The 21,569-nt window shown below is 35.0% G+C and overlaps 1 protein-coding gene across 1 annotated transcript; it reads right to left on the reverse strand.

The window, feature by feature from the left end:
- Nucleotides 1-3,427: 3,427 nt before the first annotated feature.
- Nucleotides 3,428-20,241, reverse strand: LOC132760190 (aarF domain-containing protein kinase 1-like). The gene is made up of 10 exons (XM_060752107.1): nt 20,130-20,241; nt 16,144-16,298; nt 15,464-15,547; nt 14,194-14,397; nt 12,916-13,074; nt 12,258-12,416; nt 11,130-11,246; nt 9,765-9,908; nt 5,400-5,597; nt 3,428-4,744 (listed from the first exon to the last, which is right to left on the reverse strand). The coding sequence occupies exons 2-10, from the start codon at nt 16,291-16,293 to the stop codon at nt 4,388-4,390; spliced, it is 1,572 nt and encodes a 523-aa protein (XP_060608090.1). The 5' UTR covers nt 16,294-16,298; nt 20,130-20,241; the 3' UTR covers nt 3,428-4,387.
- Nucleotides 20,242-21,569: the final 1,328 nt, after the last annotated feature.

Raw genomic sequence — 21,569 nt, forward strand, 5'->3', positions numbered from 1 at the left:
ATTCTGAATACAAACATACTTCTCTTAATCTCATAAACATTAAAATACAATAAAATCACAATGTACTCGTATTTTTAAACAAAATAAAATCCACCACACATTACAAATAAAAGTGTTAGATGCAATACATGTAATACTGGAAATTATCACACACCCGTGCCGATTTTGCGACTCCGTAAATATGGTATTGCACGGCCGTGCATATATTTTGACGTGACGTCATTAGCGTTATACAAACATAGTGTAAAGACGCGCTAAATGTTAGCGTTATACTATAGGCGCGTCAATGAAAAATGACTCTTATTTCACTTTAAACGGTCTTTATTTTTGGTATGTGATAAATAGAATATTAAATTTGTGTAAGTTCATTACTGAATTTATTGCACTCCTTGAATAAAATAATATTATGCTCGCCAGAGGCTCGCATAATATAATTTTATTCAACTCGTGCAATAAATTTAGTATTGAACTTACACTCATTTAATATCCTCTATATATTGAGCTTTAGTTTCTAAGTAGTTAGTCGAAACTAGAATCCTGCCAGAAGGAAGATTCCATCCTAGCTTCCTCAACCCACACTAGTGAAACTACTGGTTAGGAAGCCATGGCGTCAGTAATTTGGTGGGACTTAAAGGGATTCCACCGTGTTGTTTTTTTTGGCATGACAGGGCTAGAAATATTTTTCCAATATTTGTGTACTATTTGATGTAGGTTTGGACAAATAAATAGCATGCAAGTTATCAGATAATTCCTTCAACCCTATTTTCCAGAATAATCATTTATATAGCGCAAAAATTACCTAATTGAAAAGCATTGTGACGCTTTTCACACAAATCGAGAATCGCTTTTCACTCAAATCGAGAATCGCTAAAAAATCGATTTTTTTAAAATTCTAAGCATATTTCTTTATTATCCTTTGCAGGTTTTTCTATTTTAAGTTCTTCACTTGATCTGAGCAAGAATATCAAATTTTATGTTTTTTCGGCTTTTGTCCTTATTAAGTGAAAAAAAATGAATTAAAAATGAAAAACAAATTGAAGTTAGAGGAAGAACTTTATATCTAATGTTTTAGTAATGTATTGAACTTTATTTTTAATTTGTAATATATAGCATACATGTTTTTAAAATTGGAACCTTTCGTAATTGGAACTATCTTTTGTGTGTTTTTTTTGTAAATGAAACATCCATTTGTGTAATACGGAGTATTTCAAAATCAAAATGAGAATATTGATTCAGAATGGCCTTGGCTAAAAATGATGGTACTTTCTTTCAGTTGATGTTGATAGTATTCAAAAGCGTAAAAAAATCAGTAACATTAAACAACCTGTTAAAATACATGTAAATATTGTACAATTCATAAAATACTAAAGGCAATGAATATATCTATATGGTATTTACATAGTGTTAAACAGGTTTTGACTACTGACGTTGTTCCAAATAAGTTATCTTATACCAACAATTTTAACTTAAAAGATTTTATAAAAAGATATAAAAGAAAAACTTATGAATTTTCCAATTTTCGGTCTTTTTTCCCTCAACAGAAATTTTATCATCATGCAATATAAACATATGGAAAACAAACATTTTCATGAGACTGATTTCAAATTACAACTAGAACTCCCCGAGTCGGATGTGTCGCCTTGTGAACAATGTAGTTTAGGAGAAATGGCCAGGACAAAAAATGAAATATGAAAAATAACAAAGGGCAATAACTAAAAAAACAATAAGTGCAGAGCAGCAGTTTCTGTGCACTGCACTTCTTATCAATAAGATCTATCATTCTATGATGTTTCAAGTCCATAGCTTTCATACTTGAGGAGAAATAACCAGGACAAAAATAAAGTAAGAAAATCAACAAAGGGCAATAACTCAACAAATAAGAAATGCAGAGTATCAGTTCTTATGCACTGCACTTTTTCTTAATGAGATCTATCATCCTATGAAGTTTCAAGTCCATAACTTTTATACTTTTGGAGAAATGGCCTGGACAAAAATTAAGTATGAAAATTAACGAAGGGCCATAACTCAAAAATTAAGAAATGCAGAGTACCGATTCTTATGCACTGCACTGTTTCTTAATGAGATCTATCATCCTATGAAGTTTCAAGTCCATAGCTTTTATACCTAAGGAGAAATGACCCGGACAAAATAAAGTATGAAAATAAACAAAGGGCAATAACTCAAGAAATAAGAAATGCAGAGTACCTGTTCTTGTGCACTGCACTTCTTCTTAATGAGACCTATCATCCTATGAAGTTTCAAGTCCATGGCTTTTATACATTAGGAGAAATGGCCCGGACAAAAATAAAGTATGAAAATTCACAAAGGGCAATAACTCAAAAATGAGGAAGTGCAGAGTACCGGTTCTTGTGCACTGCACTTCTTCTTAATGAGATCTATCATCCTATGAAGTTTCAAGTCCATTGCTTTTTTAGTTGAAGAGAAATGGCCCGGACAAAATTAAAGTATGAAAATTAACAAAGGGCAATAACTCAAAAAATAAGAACTGCAGAGTACCGGTCCTTGTGCATTGCACTTCGGGTTATTGAAAGAAGCATGCATACCAAGTTTGAAGTCAATCAGACTTATAGTGACTGAGTTATGCTCCGGACAAGCTTTAGGGGACGCCGACAACGACGCCGCCGACACAGACGCCGCCGACGCCGCCGCCGACAAAAGTAACCCCTATATGTCACCTTTTCAAGGCGACACAAAAACTACATCACAAATATTATCACATACATTATGTTTATATTAAAAAAACAAAACAGAAATGCATACAATATGATAATAACATGTCTAAAAATACCCTAGGACTAGGTTGTACAAATTCTTAAAACTACAAACCAATGAAGTTTTACAGTGAACTTCAGTATTTGAGTCATTCAAACACCCAAGTTGCAGCTAACCTTTTATTCTTACCCCTTAACATGCTCAATATTTAAAATGAATGTGTCTACTTTTCAGTCTGGGCAAAACAATTTGTGTTAAGCGGAAAATTTCAAAATATGCATTGACTGAATAGTGTTCAGTGAATACAGCTGATCTTGACTGCACTGGTCACATGGGTAGTCTCAACAGAGTAATGGTTAAAATCACCTGAGATCAAATGGCATAATAATACTTTTGACAGCAAATCTCACAGAAAAATTCACACCTCACTAAGAAATAGAACTCACTGGCCCTTCAGTTTGAACGCATGACTCCAGGTTGCCACATATCAACACGAAAAAGCTTAGCAGACAGGCAAAAAGATATTAAAATGCTTTTTTGTTTAAAATAAAAGTATCACTGATCTAATAGACTAAGACTGTAGACAGATTAAATATCAATGTTTGTGAATATACTTTACAAATGGTCAGAGTTCCAGATAACATGCGTATCAGCGTATTTTAAGCTTCAAAATCAACTAAATACGCTCCATATTTCTTGCGTTCATTTACGCATGCTATAAATTAAATACGCAAAGAATGAAAAATCGAAGCGTATTTCGTGTGTACTTTCATTTTCGAAACAGCTGATTCCGTTCCCGTTTAACAGTTGACTGTGTTTCTTTTTCCTGTTTAATACCCGAAAAATAACACCAACTATTTTTTCATACTGTATAATTATTTAAAGTGAAAAGGGCGCACATAACTATGTCATAAATTTAAAGCTGGCATTGTATGGGCTAATGAATGTGCAATGAATATACAGAAATCGGCAACTGACAGGTGATTATTTGTAACGTTATTGTTTATGAATTGTCACCGATTTTTGTTGTAAACAGTGTTAAAAAAAATTAAGAAAATGGTAAAGGCCTTATGGCTGAAGCCTTAATATCAGAGAATGGTCATTATGGTGTGTTAATTTCAATGTAATAAACCTGTGATGCAGCAAAAAAAGTAAACTCATTTAATTGTACTCTTTAGATTTACGGTTTATCTAAATTTACTCCCACATTCTGAAAAGTGGGGGTAATTACCCCCAGCGCCAAAAAATTATCTGGAACTCTGACATCTTATGATCATTTCTATTTTCATTTCCCATTTTTTATGCAAAATTAAAGCAACACCTTTAGCAGAAGAGTAAAAACATTTAATGTACAAAAACAACTTGTTGTCAATGGTTCTTGCTCTAAGACCTTAAAATATTGACCTCTTATATCACTTTATTTCTATAATGGACTTGCCCTACTTTTACTTTGGAACTGTCCACTTCTATTTTTAGGGGTTTTAATTTCAAAATCATAAATCCAGCAACCAACAGTATACATTCTGGTCAGTCAGCACAAAAAAGTAGTCCGGTCTGACTGTACACTGGTGATATGGGCATGTCACTATCTACAACTCACATTCAAAAAATATAAAACTAACATCACTAAGTTAGTGAACTAAGTTAACTAACATCAACTTGCAGTCACTTGTTTGTTCCCTTTAAACCACCTAACTAAGGCAGAGGATCTAAGCCACAATATAAACTCATATAACTGAATTCTAGCTAACTGCCAGTGCGTGTAGGACTGAGTCCGCAACATCTGAAAGTAACCTTCACAATTCTTTAACTTTTCTCTTCCGAGCGCTCGAATACAACATTTAGACATGTTAATGAAAGACGATGCATTTGATCGTGTCTGCAGAGCTGCTTCAATTCCACGTAAAACATCATTAGTTTTCATGATGAGCAGCATTTGTCGAGGTATACTGTTCAAAACCTGGGATATTTCAATGAAGTAGGTTGCAGCGTTTTCTCGTAACTCGTCATTCTGAAAAAGAAATTAAACAATAGAGGCCAAAATAAGTATTTGCACATATTTATATATTATGCGTTAATCAATTTAAAAAAAAACACAGAAGAATCATTCATATAATAATTTGTATACTCGAATACATCATGACCCTCGTTTTTTATTGAGTACATACCCCCCTGTGCATTTTTTCAGGCACAAAAGGGTACATGAGTAGAACTACCAAAACAGAAGATGTCATATGGCAATTTTCCAGCTTTAATGGAGGAGGATGAACTCAGGTGCCCCTCCATTCATTATTTCAGGCACAAACAGGCACCTGAGTAGAACCACCAACATTTCATTAGCTAGCTTGACAGTTTCCTAACATGAACAAATCTTTTATTTGTTTGTTTGTTTCATTTTACGCCTTTTCCCAACAGTATTTCAGTCATATAGGCGGGTAGTTTCCGAACCATCGTTCCTGGAGATTTACACCAGTACTAGACTACCTTCCCCCGATAAACTACCAAAGCATCTCCGGGGGATCGAACCCACGCCAGAGAGGTAACTGGATTAGAAATCATCGACTCTAACCCCTCGACCACGGAGGCTTTTTTTCCAAAACATCTGAAATTGCTGACAGGATTGAAACCGACAGTGGTGAGAGGCAAGAGGTTATGTATGTACTTACTTCTTTATCAGTGACTTCCCTAGTATCTATACCGTGTGTTACAGCATCCCATGATCGCGCTGTCAGCATACAAGCAAACAATGGGTATAATCTGCCTACGTCTAAATTCTTGGAATATTTCTCAATGCCCTTCAGGTTGGTCTGTATAATGGACATCCATAGCTTACAATAGTTGATACGGAAATCATCTGTTAATGTCTGAAATATAAATCATTTGGATAGGTAAAAAATTAGGAATACTTTTAGAATCAGGGAGATCAGGTAAGGATCAGATTTTTTGGTTATCTTTTTCATGAATATGGATATAACATGAAATAAACAATGTACATGAAGGTATCTGCTACAATTATAACAAAGTATCATAATTTTTTTTTAATTACAAGTATCATACAATGAGGCTTCAAGACTTTTATTGCTATATAAAATCAATTCTATTTCCCTAAATTTCAACCTTAACATTGCTGAATTTTTAACCAGATTGACAAAATAATGACATAGTTTTTCAACTTAAACTTATGTATAAAAAGTACACCATTTTTTATTTCCTTCAATGTTAATAATTGCCAAGACTTATTTTTTCCAAATATTATATTTCCTGATAAAAATGTTCTAAATTGCAGTGGGTGAGAAAACTCACTTGTAGAAAAAAAGGAGTTGATCAAAGTTGTGCTATTTCCAATTCTTGTTTAAAAACATACAAAATTAATCCAATTCGCGAAATGTGCCTAAACTATGCTTATTGTAGAAAAATATACCAAAACCAAGAAACACTAGAAATGTGTCATCATGCCACGGATGCCTTCGCATGCAGCCAAAATTGTTATAATATTTAGTTCCAAATTTGTTTGCACAAATTAATTTTTTCATTTTAAGATCAAAGCCCTTAAAACTTTTCAATGTTAACATAAACCCTTTTCATACAATGTTCAAGGCACTGAAATTATTCAGTCTTAACCTTTTGAAAATAGCATATTTCATATTCGTAGCCAAAATAATGGCTACATACATTTCCACAAAAGTATGAGTGCTGAAACTGAAAGTTTAAAATTTTTCCAACATTCAAGAAAGATAAGTTTGTCCAAAAACATTGAACCACGACCAAATTCAAACTTAAACGGCTTATTCCTAAGATGTATCTATATTATTTTCAAAGTGAAAGGGACATAACTCTGCCAAAAAATCATCGAACCATGACCAAATTTCAACTTGACCTGCCAATTCCTTTGACATATTCATATGTCAAATTTATGTTGAATATGTAACACTGTTGGGTAGATAATGAACAGAAACTGTAAATATAGAGGATATTTGTTTAGTTCAGTGTAAGATCGAAATATATTTCATCCAGTGAGCACCAGAAGGTATATTTCACGAGTGGCGCAGCCACGAGTGAAATATGAACTTTTGGTGTTCACAAGGTGAAATATATTTCAATCTTACACTCAACTAATCAAATTTTCTTTTTATTATATGCAAAGAAACGTTTTAAAAAGATATTTAACCCAACACTGAATTAAAAGCGCGTCAAATAATAATACAACGTGACGTCATTTATGACGCCACGTCATTAAGTTGGTACCCAGTACTGTGCACGCTGGTATTTCACTGAAACAACGTAAGGGGCTTAAATTCAAAACGGTGAAATTATCAAAGTGGTAATTTTACTGTTTCAAACAGTGAAATTACCAGTTTTATATCACTGATAAATTTCTATAAACCACCGAAAAGCATGTAATAATTCATACTTTTTTCAAAGTGAAAGGGGCATTACTGTACCAAAAATCATTGAACCATGACCAAATTCTAACTTGGCCTTGGCATTCCAAAAACATATCCATATGTCAAATTTGAGTTGAATGTGTTGTACCATTGGGGAGATAATAAACAGACACTGAAAATTTCATATTATTTTCAAAGTGAAAGGGGCATAACTCTGCCAAAAATCATCCAACCATGACCAAATTCAAACTTGACCTGTATTTTCTCATGACATATCCATATGTCAAATTTGAGTTGAATGTGTTGTACCGTTGGGGAGATAATGAACGGAAACTGAAAATTTGATATTATTTTCAAAGTAAAATGGGCATAACTCTGCCTAAAATCATCGAACCATGACCAAATTCATTCTTGACCTGTATTTTCTCATGACATATCCATATGTCAAATTTGAGTTGAATGTGTTGTACCGTTGGGGAGATAATGAACGGAAACTGAAAATTTGATATTATTTTCAAAGTAAAATGGGCATAACTCTGCCAAAAATCATCCAACCATGACCAAATTCAAACTTGACCTGTATTTTCTCATGACATATCCATATGTCAAGTTTGAGTTGAATGTGTTGTACCGTTGGGGAGATAATGAACGGAAACTGAAAATTTCATATTATTTTAAAGTAAAAGGGGCATAACTCTGCCAAAAATCATCGAACCATGACCAAATTCGAACTTGACCTGTATTTTCTCATGACATATCCATATGTTAAATTTGAGTTGAATGTGTGCAACCGTTACTATGATAACTAGAACTGCCACTATCATGGTGTGAATACCCCCGCATACCACTTTGTCAGAATCAACAGTGGCCATTTAGAGCTCAAGGACAACCTCCCTGCCAAATCTGAGGTTACTAAGCCAGTGCATTGCTAAATTATGTATTCTACATGCTTCAAATGTGAAAATGTCAAAATCAATACATTGCGGACAGGACATACTTTAGCAATTGAGAAGAAAAGCTTTTTTTGTCAAGGTCCCTGTGACCTTGACCTTTGACCCAGTGACCTCAAAATCAATAGGGGTCACCTTATAGTCATGACCAACATCCATGCCAAATATGAAGACTGTGGGTCAAAGGAATCTAGTTATTGGGCAGACAAACTTTTTGAAGTCAAAGTCCCTGTGACCTTGACCTTTGACATGGTGACCTCAAAATCAATAGGGGTCATCTACTAATCATTGCCAAATATGAAGACTGTGGGTCAAAGGAATCTTAAGTTATTGGGCGGACAAGCTTTTTGAAGTCAAAGCCCCTGTGACCTTGACCTTTGACCTAGTGACCTCAAAATCAATAGGGGTCATCTACTAATCATGACTAACCTTCATGCAAAATATGAAGACTGTGGGTCAAAGGAATCTTAAGTTATTGGGCGGACAAGCTTTTTGAAGTCAAGGCCCCTGTGACCTTGACCTTTTTGACCTCAAAATCAATAGGGGTCATCTACTAATCATGACTAACCTCCATGCCAAATATGAAGACTAAGGGTCAAAGGAATCTTAAGTTATTGGGCGGACAAGCTTTTTGAAGTCAAAGCCCCTGTGACCTTGACCTTTGACCTAGTGACCTCAAAATCAATAGGGGTCATCTACTAATCATGACTAACCTTCATGCAAAATATGAAGACTGTGGGTCAAAGGAATCTTAAGTTATTGGGCGGACAAGCTTTTTGAAGTCAAAGCCCCTGTGACCTTGACCTTTGACCTAGTGACCTCAAAATCAATAGGGGTCATCTACTAATCATGACTAACCTTCATGCCAAATATGAAGACTGTGGGTCAAAGGAATCTTAAGTTATTGGGCGGACAAGCTTTTTGAAGTCAAGGCCCCTGTGACCTTGACCTTTGACCTAGTGACCTCAAAATCAATAGGGGTCATCTACTAATCATGACTAACCTCCATGCCAAATATGAAGACTGTGGGTCAAAGGAATCTTAAGTTATTGGGCGGACAAGCTTTTTTAGTCAAAGCCCCTGTGACCTTGACCTTTGACCTAGTGACTTCAAAATCAATAGGGGTCATCTACTAATCATGACTAACCTTCATGCCAAATATGAAGACTGTGGGTCAAAGGAATCTTAAGTTATTGGGCGGACAAGCTTTTTGAAGTCAAAGCCCCTGTGACCTTGACCTTTGACCTAGTGACCTCAAAATCAATAGGGGTCATCTACTAATCATGACTAACCTTCATGCAAAATATGAAGACTGTGGGTCAAAGGAATCTTAAGTTATTGGGCGGACAAGCTTTTTGAAGTCAAGGCCCCTGTGACCTTGACCTTTGACCTAGTGACCTCAAAATCAATAGGGGTCATCTACTAATCATGACTAACCTCCATGCCAAATATGAAGACTAAGGGTCAAAGGAATCTTAAGTTATTGGGCGGACAAGAAAAAACCGACGGACAGCCGGACGGACGGACGGACAAGCTGATTCCAGTATACCCCCCTTACAACTTTGTTGTGCGGGGGTATAATGAAGGGAAACTGATGATGACGGAATGACAGAATGACGGAATGACGGAACAAGGTAACACTATATGCCCCGGCCATTACATGGCGGGGGCATAATGAATAGTATGAAATAAATACCTGATACAGTCCATGATCAAGCAGCACAATCTGTGTGCCCTGCTTTGTTTTGTTGACTAGAACGTTCCCAGGATGTGGGTCACAGTGAACGTAACCATTGACAAATATCATCTCACTGTAAAGCTTCCCTAAATCTCTTGATACCTGATATATATAAATATCTATTATATATAAATCATGTATAGGTCAGAAATTAATTAATTGAAAATAAAGTAATTAAATACAGACTGTTACCCTTAAATTTGCCCTGCTTTGAATAAATACATACTGTTACCCTTAAATTTGCCGCTTTGAATAAATACAGACTGTTACCCTTAAATTTGCCAAGCTTTTAATAAACACAGACTGTTACCCTTAAATTTGCAAAGCTTTTAATAAATACAGACTGTTACCCTTAAATTTGCCAAGCTTTGAATAAATACAGACTGTTACCCTTAAATTTGCCAAGCTTTTAATAAATACAGACTGTTACCCTTAAATTTGCCAAGCTTTTAATAAATACAGACTGTTACCCTTAAATTTGCCAAGCTTTTAATAAATACAGACTGTTACCCTTAAATTTGCCAAGCTTTTAATAAATTCAGGCAGTTTTCCTTAATTTTGCCAAGCTTTTAATAAATTCAGGCAGTTTTCCTTAATTTTGGCATGCTTTGTAAAATACAGGCAGATACCCTTAAATATACAGGCAGTTACCCTTATATTTGTCCTGATCTAAAGAAATACAGGCAGTTACCCTGCTTTGAATTAGGAACAGTTCATTTGAAGTAATTTCAATGTCAAAATTTTAAAATTAAAAAAGAATAAACCTGAGACTGACAGCTATAATGTGCAGGCACCTCTGACTCTTTACCAGTAGTACTAGGCTAATCACTTCTGGTTCAAGCAGTTTTAGGGTTTTCTTACTTAAAAACTAACAATGCCGTAAAGCAAACTTCTATGCAAGGGAGAGAACTACAGCTCTTATTACTCATCTTCAAAAGTTGAATTATCAAAATATTCTACTGAAACTCATTAGATGTTAGCAATGTTGATAACATGTCTATGCAATCAGTTTAAAGTCAGTTGTATCATTTTTTCTTCACAAACTTTATAGCATCTGCTACTCGACCCTAAAAATTTAAACGACACTTTGCAAATTCAAAGCTGGGAGAGTCCATTATATAAAGTTATGTGTGTTAAGTGATTAATATCAATAAATCCATCTTAATATCCTAAAATTGAAAGAAAGAAAAAAATATCCTGAAAGAAAGAAAGAAAGAAAATAACTACAACCACACTGAAACCCTTAAAATTAAATGAACTGTTCCAAATTCAAAGAGAATACCAACAATCACATGTAATACATGTGTACGCCATCATACTTACCTCATTCACATCTATTTTGTGTTTTTTCATGTATGCCCTATCATCAACTTTTCCACCCTCACAATATTCCATGGTCAGCACTCTCTCACTGGATAAATCCCAATATACCTTTGGTACCTGTAATGTTGGAATATACACATATATCACATAAACACAGGGTTTTCATTTTATCTTAGGCAACAGATATGCCAATGAAAATAACCAATTTGGCCAAGGGGGATATTCTAATCTACAGGCTGAAATTACAATAGACTTTAACAGCATTTCCACCGATGATATGGATAGTCATTTTGTTAATAATGAAAAATTTGATAACATCTAAACATATAATCAAGATGTATTTGGTAAAATAGAAATGCTATCATATCAATTCTGTTAAACAAACCAAAAGTAAAAACGCGATTTCCCAAATACTTTGAAATTTTATTTGGAAAGTTGAGTCACAAAGGTGTAGAATCACTGTTTTCATCAAAATAAATCAGTCGTCAAGAGGTATGTTAAAATTTCATTAAACAATCTTTCATAAAACATCACCCAAATTGACGAACGGACAGTTCCAAATTCAAAGAATAATAAGTCCATGATATTAATACAGTATGGTAAAGGTTATCAATTTCATATTTTTTCATGATGTTTTTGGATTTTTGATGCACCAACACAGTATAGGTCATATGGCGACTTTCCAGCTTTACTGGTAGAGGAAGACCTCAGGTGTCCTTCCTTGCATTATTTCAGGGACAAATGGGCACTTAAATAGAACTATCAATATTATGTAAACTAGCTGGATAGCTTCCTCAAATGAAAGTCCCTTTGGAGTTTCGAACCAACAGCAGTGAGGGACAAGAGGTGAAGTCAATAACCTTACCCACTAATCCACGGACACCCAAATCATATAGATATTTGGACATTAAAAAAAGTATGCTTCACAGGTTCAAGAAATGGTCAATAATTCAGACCAGTATGTTTCAAACATATACATGCACTAGTATGTTTTAAGCAGGAGTCACATCCTTGGATTGAATCTTTGGATCCTCAACTCCAAATTCCTTTTTTTTTTCCAGCGAAAGGACAGACATGATAATTTTGAAGTTCAACTGACAGAAATAATAACATTTGAAGAAAGCATACCTTTAAGAATTTAAAATGACTGAACATTTTGGCAGCCCTTTCACAATGTTCACCTTCCTTTATAAAATCCAACTCTTTTGGTAGATTTCTTCTAGTTTCTTCAGCTAACCAAACGTACTGGAAGTCAGGAAATATCCAAGCTACACGATTGATCAGAAACTGCAAATATGTAAGAATACAGCATGCTTAACTACCTTAGAAACTGCAGATATGCAGGAAAACAGCAAGCAAAGTTACCTTAGAAACTGTAAATCCATATCAAATAGATACTCAGTGTTTTTGTTTGAAATTTACCTGAACTAAGAATCTGAAACTGTTACTGATAATTCACATTATCACATGATTTTGATGTTTGTTTGGGTTTTTTATGCCAATTTAACAGAGTTTTGGTCATTTCTCAACAGCTGATCCAACTAACCAGCTCCAATGAATAACAAACCAGTAATTACAAATTTCTCCACAAGTGGCTGACTTCTAATCCCACAGAATTACTAAATCAGCGGCGAAATACAATTTAAGTCCATTAGATTCAATATCCGAGATTTGTTGTCATGGAGATATTTTGTCTTGATTGAAAAAACCCTATTGGGTTTAGCAGGCTTGTGAAATAAATGAAAAATTGTAGAATAAGAAGTAAATGTTAAGACTGCAAGTTTACCTCCATTGTTCTTATGTCCAGGTATGAATGTGCTTTAACTTTTGGGTGCTGAATTTTCACAGCCAGAACTTTACCATCCTTTGTGGTTGCCTTGTGGACCTGAGCTAGGGATGCCGTACCCAAAGGTTCTTTGGAGAATGACACAAACACATCCTCTACCTGCAGAATAAATCATTTTTAATGCGATATAATATATAGACATGCAGTAAAAATCTGTTGATACAAACTGCAAAATCAATGTTTTATCGCACATAACATGTAAAGTGGGTGGACCAATGCTCGGCGTAAAAATACTATATTTGATATGGTAAATTCAAATCAACGTCAACAAACCTCAATGTTATATGCCCATTTTCAAGACCGATGATATTGTTTTAAATAGCCATTGTGTAAAATTTGCTAATCACATAATGATGTACATGGCTGGAGCTATAGATATTCCGGATAAACAAGAGTGGTTTGCGTGAAATTGTACCATAGCTCGGCGTACAATACTACATGATGCAGGATTGTTTTTCGAATAAAATCTCCTTTTTTTATCTTTTGAAGAAAACATATTGAATAAATTGTAACAACCAAATTAGGTTCAAACATTTACAAGTACCCAACTTTTAGTTTAAATTTTACAGCCCCAGAACTCTAGTGTTAAAAGATTTTAATAATTTATATGTTGCAGATTACATACGGTTGTTCGTCTGCTATTAGCATTGTCACGTGACTTTACCAGCAGTGAACCACACCAGGATAAAATGGTGAAAGATGTAAATAAAAGCACCAGTGACCTAAATCGGAGATAACTCGAGACATTTTCAAATATTCTAAAAAAATATGTTTTACGCCGAGCATTGGTATGTGCCGAGCATTGGTCCAACCACTCTAAATTATTACTTAAATCTTGAATATTTTTTACTTTTCTCAAAATCTTGGTAAATTTTGCTCAAGTCTAATTTTCTTGAAATAGTCTGGTTCATCTAATATATAATTTGTACAAAATTCTCAATAACTTAATTATGCCATAGAATATTCACACTTTCATCCTAAGAATACTTAGTTACCAATTACTTTGGCCAAAGAATGTTTAAGAGTCAAAATTTTTGCATTAAATATATTTATCAATTTAGTCTCTAAACTTGGTTGCATTTAACATTTAAATGGCGTAAGAAAACATGTAATTATGCAATTTATCCAAATAACTATGCAATTTATCCCAATTTTATATAAGCAATATTTATGCAATTTATCCAAGGTTTATATAAGCAAAATGTGAGTTTTAAATACCTTTTTACCTATATCTTCCTCGAACACTTTGAACAAGTCTTCGATGGCAGATTGAGGGGCGTCATTGTGAAGAATCTTCATTGTGTTAACATACTCTGCTGGCAGAAGGTACTCTAGCGTGCCCACGTGCTGACCTACTTTGATGAATGCCCCACCATTTTTACAACACATTGCACGTAATTTTAAAGCTGATCTTGTGTGTATCTGTAAACATTATTTGGAATAAATGATATACATCAGAGGCTTATATTTCAGAGGGATAAGAAGGTCTTAAAACTGAAAATTTTCCAATCCTGACCTACAATCCCTTGCAAACTTGGAATTGATCAATTGTTTTACGTAACCAAATATGTTAACATTTTCAAATATTATTAAGAACTATTTACATCTTCTTAACCTTTATTGTTCTTCTTTTATATATTTTGGCTACTTGTTTTGATTACCATAACAAATTTAAGATAATATGACGGCGCACACATTGGTAAATTTTCTTGTGTCAAACATGGCCTCAGAAAATCACTTGCCGGATTATAAATCCCTGATACAGATTTTAAGAGTATGACTTCATAGCTTATTCTCAATTTAAATAAAGCTCTGTGTATTCATGTACAATATACCTCCTCTAAGTTCCCTCATTCACTTGTTAAAAAATAAGATTAAATTACAGTTGGGAACAATATGTCACCTTAGTGCAATAACTGGTTAACTCCTATTAAATTTCAAAGGACTTAACATGTTACTGCACTAGGCTTGTTTGTTTGTTTTGGGTTTTACGTGACATCGACACAGTATAGGTCATATCGCGACGTTCCAGCTTTACTGGTGGAGGAAGACCTCCGTGCATTATTTCAGGCACGAAAGGGCACCTTACTGCACTAGGTGATGCATATCAATAATCAATTACAACAGTACTAGTATTCAGATATACAATTTCGGATGACAACTGTTACTTTTATACAAACCGAATATTCATATGTATTTAAATATATGACAGATCTATCTAATATTTGAATATTGGTTAAACCGTTTCAGAAAATATTTGTGTCCCTAAATAAAATTTAAAATGTTTTACCATGTGCTTTAAACAAAGAATGTGTTTGGAAAACAAATATTGACTTTAGATAGTGAAATATACATTTTTTTTTTACATTAACAACAGTTTAACATGTGCTGTTACAGTAAGTGATATTTTAAATATTTAATCACTATTTTAAGACTGTTGTTTTCCTCAAAGAAATCTTTAGAATTAGTAACACATTCACATAGTTACCTGTGATTTAAGGAGTTCATATTCTTTCGACTTTGGATCTACATTTCTTAGGTTCCATTTGTAATCTGCAACTATACTTGCAGCCTATGAATATACACAGAACTTTATGTTAACATAAGATGACAATTGATAGAGTTTCATTTAAACAAACACAATATGTGAATAAAGAAGTACCAATGTTTTTTGGGGTTTTTTTTTACCTTCAAATAAAAACTGAATATTTAAACAAGATACATTGTATATTTTTTTCACTGCAGTTAACTTAAACTATTGAAAATAAATAAGTAAATTATAGCATTATCTCCTTGTTATTGAACTTAAATAATTACATACCAAAGAATAAAGAAATTACACAAAGAGAAAAAAAGCCTACAATAATTCTTTAAATAAACAACCTTTTTTTTTTTACTCCTCTCAAATTCTGTTCGAATTTTAATTCTTTATCAGATACTAAATCAACTTTCGTCCAGACTGATTGAGAGCAATGTTATTGGCTTATTGCTATAATTTGATAATAGTTTAATTGTAGAAATTTCATTATAACAAACAATATTAAACATGCATAAAGTAAGCACACTGTAAGTATGATAAAAAGTCTGGCCATGTTGACCCGGACATAAGACTATAACTTGCTATTAGTAATTACTTTTTATATCTCATGCTATGAGTTAATAACTTACTGCCGCTGCAGCCCTGCCAAACCTAACCACACCCACTGTTGACATCTCCCAGTCATTTTTCCTCAATAAGTACACGGAACCCCCAACTACTGCACCTATACTGCTGTACTTCAGCGCAAGTCTCACTCGTTGTAAAATCATTGTCCCCATGCTCCCTATATTGATAGAAAAACAATTATTTCAATATTGCAAAATGATATATTATTATTCTTAAATTTCTTCACCACACTTAGTATTAGGAAATGGATGAAAAAACGCTTAAATTTATAAGTCATTCTTTTGATTTTCAATCTTTCTATCAGCTTTTTTGTCAAATCCCTGCTCAGAGGACCTAGACTTTACCTGTCATTGGCTACTAAAAAGGATAAATACAGAGGGTTTGAAAGTGAGATAAAAGTGTAAAATACATGTATGTAGATACATGTAAAAGCAAGGTAGGTGTGTATTTACATATAGGATTAGACATACTCAATCTGGCTTATAAATAGCGTTATTGAACATTGGCCCAGACAAATTGACAACATCTGGGGGCAAGGCATTCCAATGAAGAATGGTCCTGGAGAAGAGCGAGTATTTGTGATACAGTCGAGACTGTCATGTGACTTTCCAAGGGACCTTCAGAAAAAGGTCATATATGACTGGGAGTCTCTTAAAACAGTCTCAAAGAAAATTAAAATTTAAATACCATCTATATACCATTGTGACTTAACATACATAACTGTGTGAAGGAACAATAATTAACCAATTGCAAATAAACATAGGTACTTTAACAGTCTAAATATTTGTTGTAAATAAAATAAGAATCCGAGTAAAACAAATATAATAACGTGAATATCATGTAAAATTTAATTTTATTGTTTGTATTAGATTTATATTGAATCATTATGGTACAAAATAAACTTGATTTTGATCCATTAAAATAAACATCATACTTTAAAAACATATCCATATCCAAAGTTTTTTCTCTTTAAATGAAAGGTCTGGAATCAGCATTTTTCGGTAGTATTTATGCAGCCATAGAAATGTGAAATAAAAAAATGCTGCCTTAAAAGATCTTCCGTTAGCACTCCATAAACATTAAAAACAATCTGACACAAATCTTAATCCAGTTTGCTCAGGTCATTATGTATATTACACCTCAATTTGATAACACATTGATTGCATCATGCTTACCATATTTGGAAGTAGGGAGTAGACGCTTCGTCACTTGTTACCTGTATACATGTAATCTGTGTAATTGAGGCAGAGTTGTGTAGAGTTTGTTTTAAGAGTACTGACTACTGGATAATAATTGGACCTTATTTTGTCCCTCTGGGTGTTAAAAGAGGTATTATTTATCTGATTAACAACAATTAAAAGGTGTGAAAGCCGTTTAAATCAGACAAAGCAATGCATTGGGACCAGACAATTAGAGTCGCTTGTCACATATGACAGGGAGTCGTATAATTCAGACTATTTATATAGGGAAATACGTTTGGAGGACTGAATCAAGGTCGGATAAGACAGGGAGTCGTTTAAATCAGGGGGTCGCTAAGATGTGTAAATCAGGGAGTCGCTAAGACAGTCTCGACTGTAGTTGTTTGAATTCGTTTGAAGGCAAGGATATGGGAATTTCGAATTAGTCAGGTCACTAGCTTGAGGTTGTCTGGAAGAGGAATGGTAACCTTATTTTGCAGGATATTTTGAAGTACTGATTTACATGTATTCGTCTTTGCTCTAGACTATGCCACAATTGAGAATTAAGCATGGCAGATGATCCATGGCAGAGACAATTGATGTATCATTTTAGTCCTTTTAGCACAATGATACATGGGCTCAATGTGGTTAATGAGAGCTAAGAGTATGGTGACAAGGTGCTAGAACTGTACTCAAGCTTGGGTCATTAAAGTGTCTTGCATTAAAAAACTGGGAAGTCAACGGCCGGGTCCGCAATTCCACAAAGTGGCCCCAGGATTTGGCTTGCACCGTCCTGGCTATAGACTACATGTGCATTTTTTAAAGGATATAAATGAAAAACAATTAAATGAAATAATTTTTCAAATATATAGATTTCTTTACTTTTCAGTGCCATTTCTAGTTGGGCGGTGCCATTTTTTCAGTATAAACTTAATGATAATCCGACAACAGAATTGCAACTTTTCTGCCTAAGAATAATTGTCTAGGTTTTCTGATTAAAAACGGAAGCAGTGCATGAAATACTGAATGAACCCTTTAAAGCAAAAAATAAACAAATTTATTTTTATCTGACTTCCCCATTCATTGGCTTTACCTACTTCTACATCTACATCGTACGTCGCGCAATCACACTTGACTATAAAGCGACAGGTGGTGCTAGGTCAAGAGAAAGAAATATACAAGAAATGATAGAAAGTTAGAAGAGGTTGGATAGGTCAAAAGAAAGAGGTATAATATAGACAAAAAGTCTGGCCAGCTACATTTCGCCTCTTCAACCCAAACCTCTCCGGTTACGGTGGCCGCGGCCGGCACAGCCTTGGATATCACTAGCGGGTACTTGTAGCTGGGCCCCTAATGGCGGATTAAAATGTGAGGGATGATAACTCCTGCTTGAAGGATACCAAGTCAGGGGCCTCTGCAATGGGGGCATTTAGGCTGTTCCAGGTTGTAGCTGTACGAGGGAAGAAGGAGTTCTTATGGTAGATGGAACTTCTTGGAGTGGTCACTTCTTGTGCGGCTCGGGGCAGGGGTGAGATAATCGCTGACTGGTATGTCCACAAGGTCATTGGTGATCTTGAACATCATGGTCAGCTGCTGGGCTTTGGTCCGCCGTGACTCTAATGTCTCCCAACCAAAGTGTTGGATCATGAAGAATACGCTGCTGGTGTTGTGGTAACGATTCAACACATATTTTGCAACTCTCCTCTGGACCATCTCGAGCTTGCGTGTAAGGTTGTTGGTATAAGGGTTCCAGACGGTGGTGCAATATTCAAGGCCTGGTCGCACAAGTGACATGTAGGCTGTGCTCTTGACCTGTTTGTTGCTGATGCGCAGGTTGCGTCGAAGGAAGTGTACTGTTGCCCTTCTTCACAATCTTGTCAACATGTTGGTTCCAGGAGAGGTTTCCAGACATATAGACTCAGAGGTACTTGGTTGTCGAGTCTATCTCGAGTGTGTGGCCCTTCAAGGAGTACGGGTACATGTATATGATGGAGTTCCTCTTCCTGTGGACCCAGATTATGCTGCACTTCTCTGGGTGAAAACTCATGCCCTAGCGTTTCTCCAACAATGCCAGCTTCTTAAGATCATCCTGTAAAATGTGGCAGTCCTCTTCAGTGGCGATTTCCCGGTATACCACACAGTCATTAGCAAAGAGCCTTGGATGTGACATGAAGTGGAAGGTTGTTGATGAAGACCAGAAAGAGTATGGGTCCACGTACGCTTCCCTGGGGGACTCGGCTGATAACGTGTGCTGGGTCGAAGTTGCTCCATCAACAACTACGCACTGAGTGCAGCCTGTGAGAAATGCCTCAATCCACTTCAGGGTATGGTTTCTGATGCCATAATGATGAAGCTTGGCTAGCAGGCAGCTGTGTGGGATGCGGTCGAACGCTTTGCTGAAGTCCAGTACTGCGAGGTCATGTTGTTTACGCTGGTCCATGGACTTAGTGAGCTCATCTGTCAGCGTTAGTAGCTGGGTTTCGCAGCTCCGCCTTCTCTAAATCCATGCTGGTGTAGGGGAAGTCAAACGCCGGGATGGCTTGTCTAACGTATTACACGTTTATTACACAATAACAGATACGTTTATTACACAATAACAGATAAGTAATTTAATTATTTATCAATTTTTTTATTTTATTTTTTCTCTAGATAAATTTACCAGTTTACGTTGAGGTTACCAGTTACATAAGCTTCATTTTTCTCTCTAAACGGTTAACCGTAATTATTTTATTCATGACTTAATTTTTGGAAAGTCAATCAATGAAAATATATAAAAAAAAATGAAATTAATTAAATTTAAAGACATTTACGTTGATCAATCTTTCTGATATGGGCATAGATGTCTTGCAAATATTATAAACATAGATTCAGTCCAAGGGCGCAGCCATCTTGGTCCGAGATAAAGACGACGACATCGGGTAATTCCGTGTGCTCTTAGCAGTCTTCAGCCTTTTCCGTAAATTAATAGTTCGCTCCAAATACTAGTCGCCTTAAAACGCTTCACGCCATATAATGTGACAGTTTTTGCAATCATTTTAGGCAATTTTATATCATTATTAAAACTTTTCTATTTAATATATTCTTTAAACATTTTTTTTAAAAATGTGACGTTTATTTTTTTAAGTTTCTATTTTACATTTTACTTATTAAAAAAATTCTATCTTATCTATATATTTTCAATTAATGCCAAACCACTCGCGGGGATGGAGAGATAAATGCGTGTCAAAATGGCAGAAATGTTAAAAAGAGATGTTTAAAAGAGGATAAAAGAAGAAAATTTAACTTGTAATGAATAACCTTTTACACAGGGGATGGCCATGCAGTGATGTTCGGTATAAGGGTGTCACATGTTCTTCTATGGGGATAGGACCTACACCATGGTGAATTTTGTAGAAAAGGGATAACCAAGCATCTCTACGTATGAGTTCTAATTTCCGAAAATTATGGGAGTTAAGGATGTCCGTGACACTAGACGCCTGACCATAATCTAAATTGCTTCGTTGGGCTGCTCTTCATTGGATATGTTCAGTTAGATCTTTTTGTATTTTGTTGTGGGGAGACCATACTTCGGAACCATATCTTAAGGTTTAGTTTGCTGTCTTTTATGTCCTGTTTATGTGGGCATCCCATGTAAGGTTTTCTGATATATCCACGCCTAGGTATTTAGGTAAGGTAATCGATTCTAGTTGAAATCTAAAGGTATTATTTTCTTGGGATAGGATGCTTACTTTTTGTGACGTGGGTGACACGTCCTTTGGAGATGTTTAATTTCATATCCCACTCTAACTTCAACTATTCTTACCTATATATAGGCCATTTGGAGGGTAATTGATCTAGTTTGCAGATGTCAGAGCAACGCATATTGCAGTATTGTCTGCAAACAAGCGGACCTCTAAATTTATGTTTTGTTGGAGGTCATTAAATTCTATGTAAGCAAGAAACAGGAGGGGTCCTAAAACTGAGCCTTGTGGACGCCTGAGGATACTGGGATCGGGTTTGAGCTGCTGCAATTTAGCACAACGGACTGTGCAGCCTGTTATCTAGAAACGTTTGACCTCTCGATCCTTTGTCGTGTATTTTCAGCAGTACTTTCTCATGACTGACCTTACCGAAAGCTTTATTCAATTGCAAGAGGATCAGATTTACTTATTTTTTCTCATGGACTAGGGTGACCAGGTCATTTACTAACATAATAAACCATGTTGAAGGTGGTAACATGTATGATAATAGAAGAGGAAAGTATGTGTTCT

This window comes from Ruditapes philippinarum, unplaced genomic scaffold (genome assembly GCF_026571515.1).
Source record: "Ruditapes philippinarum isolate M1 unplaced genomic scaffold, ASM2657151v2 ctg1790_1_1_1_1, whole genome shotgun sequence".
Classification (NCBI taxonomy): Eukaryota; Metazoa; Mollusca; class Bivalvia; order Venerida; family Veneridae; genus Ruditapes; species Ruditapes philippinarum.

Excerpts from the sequence above, each read along its gene's own strand:
- LOC132760190 (XM_060752107.1), bottom strand. The coding sequence starts at position 16,293 with ATGGGGACAATGATTTTACAACGAGTGAGACTTGCGCTGAAGTACAGC. Across the intron at positions 11,247-12,257 it reads GTCATTTTAAATTCTTAAAG|GTACCAAAGGTATATTGGGA; the intron begins GTATGCTTTCTT and ends CCAACATTACAG. Across the intron at positions 5,598-9,764 it reads TTGATCATGGACTGTATCAG|ACATTAACAGATGATTTCCG; the intron begins GTATTTATTTCA and ends TTTATATTTCAG.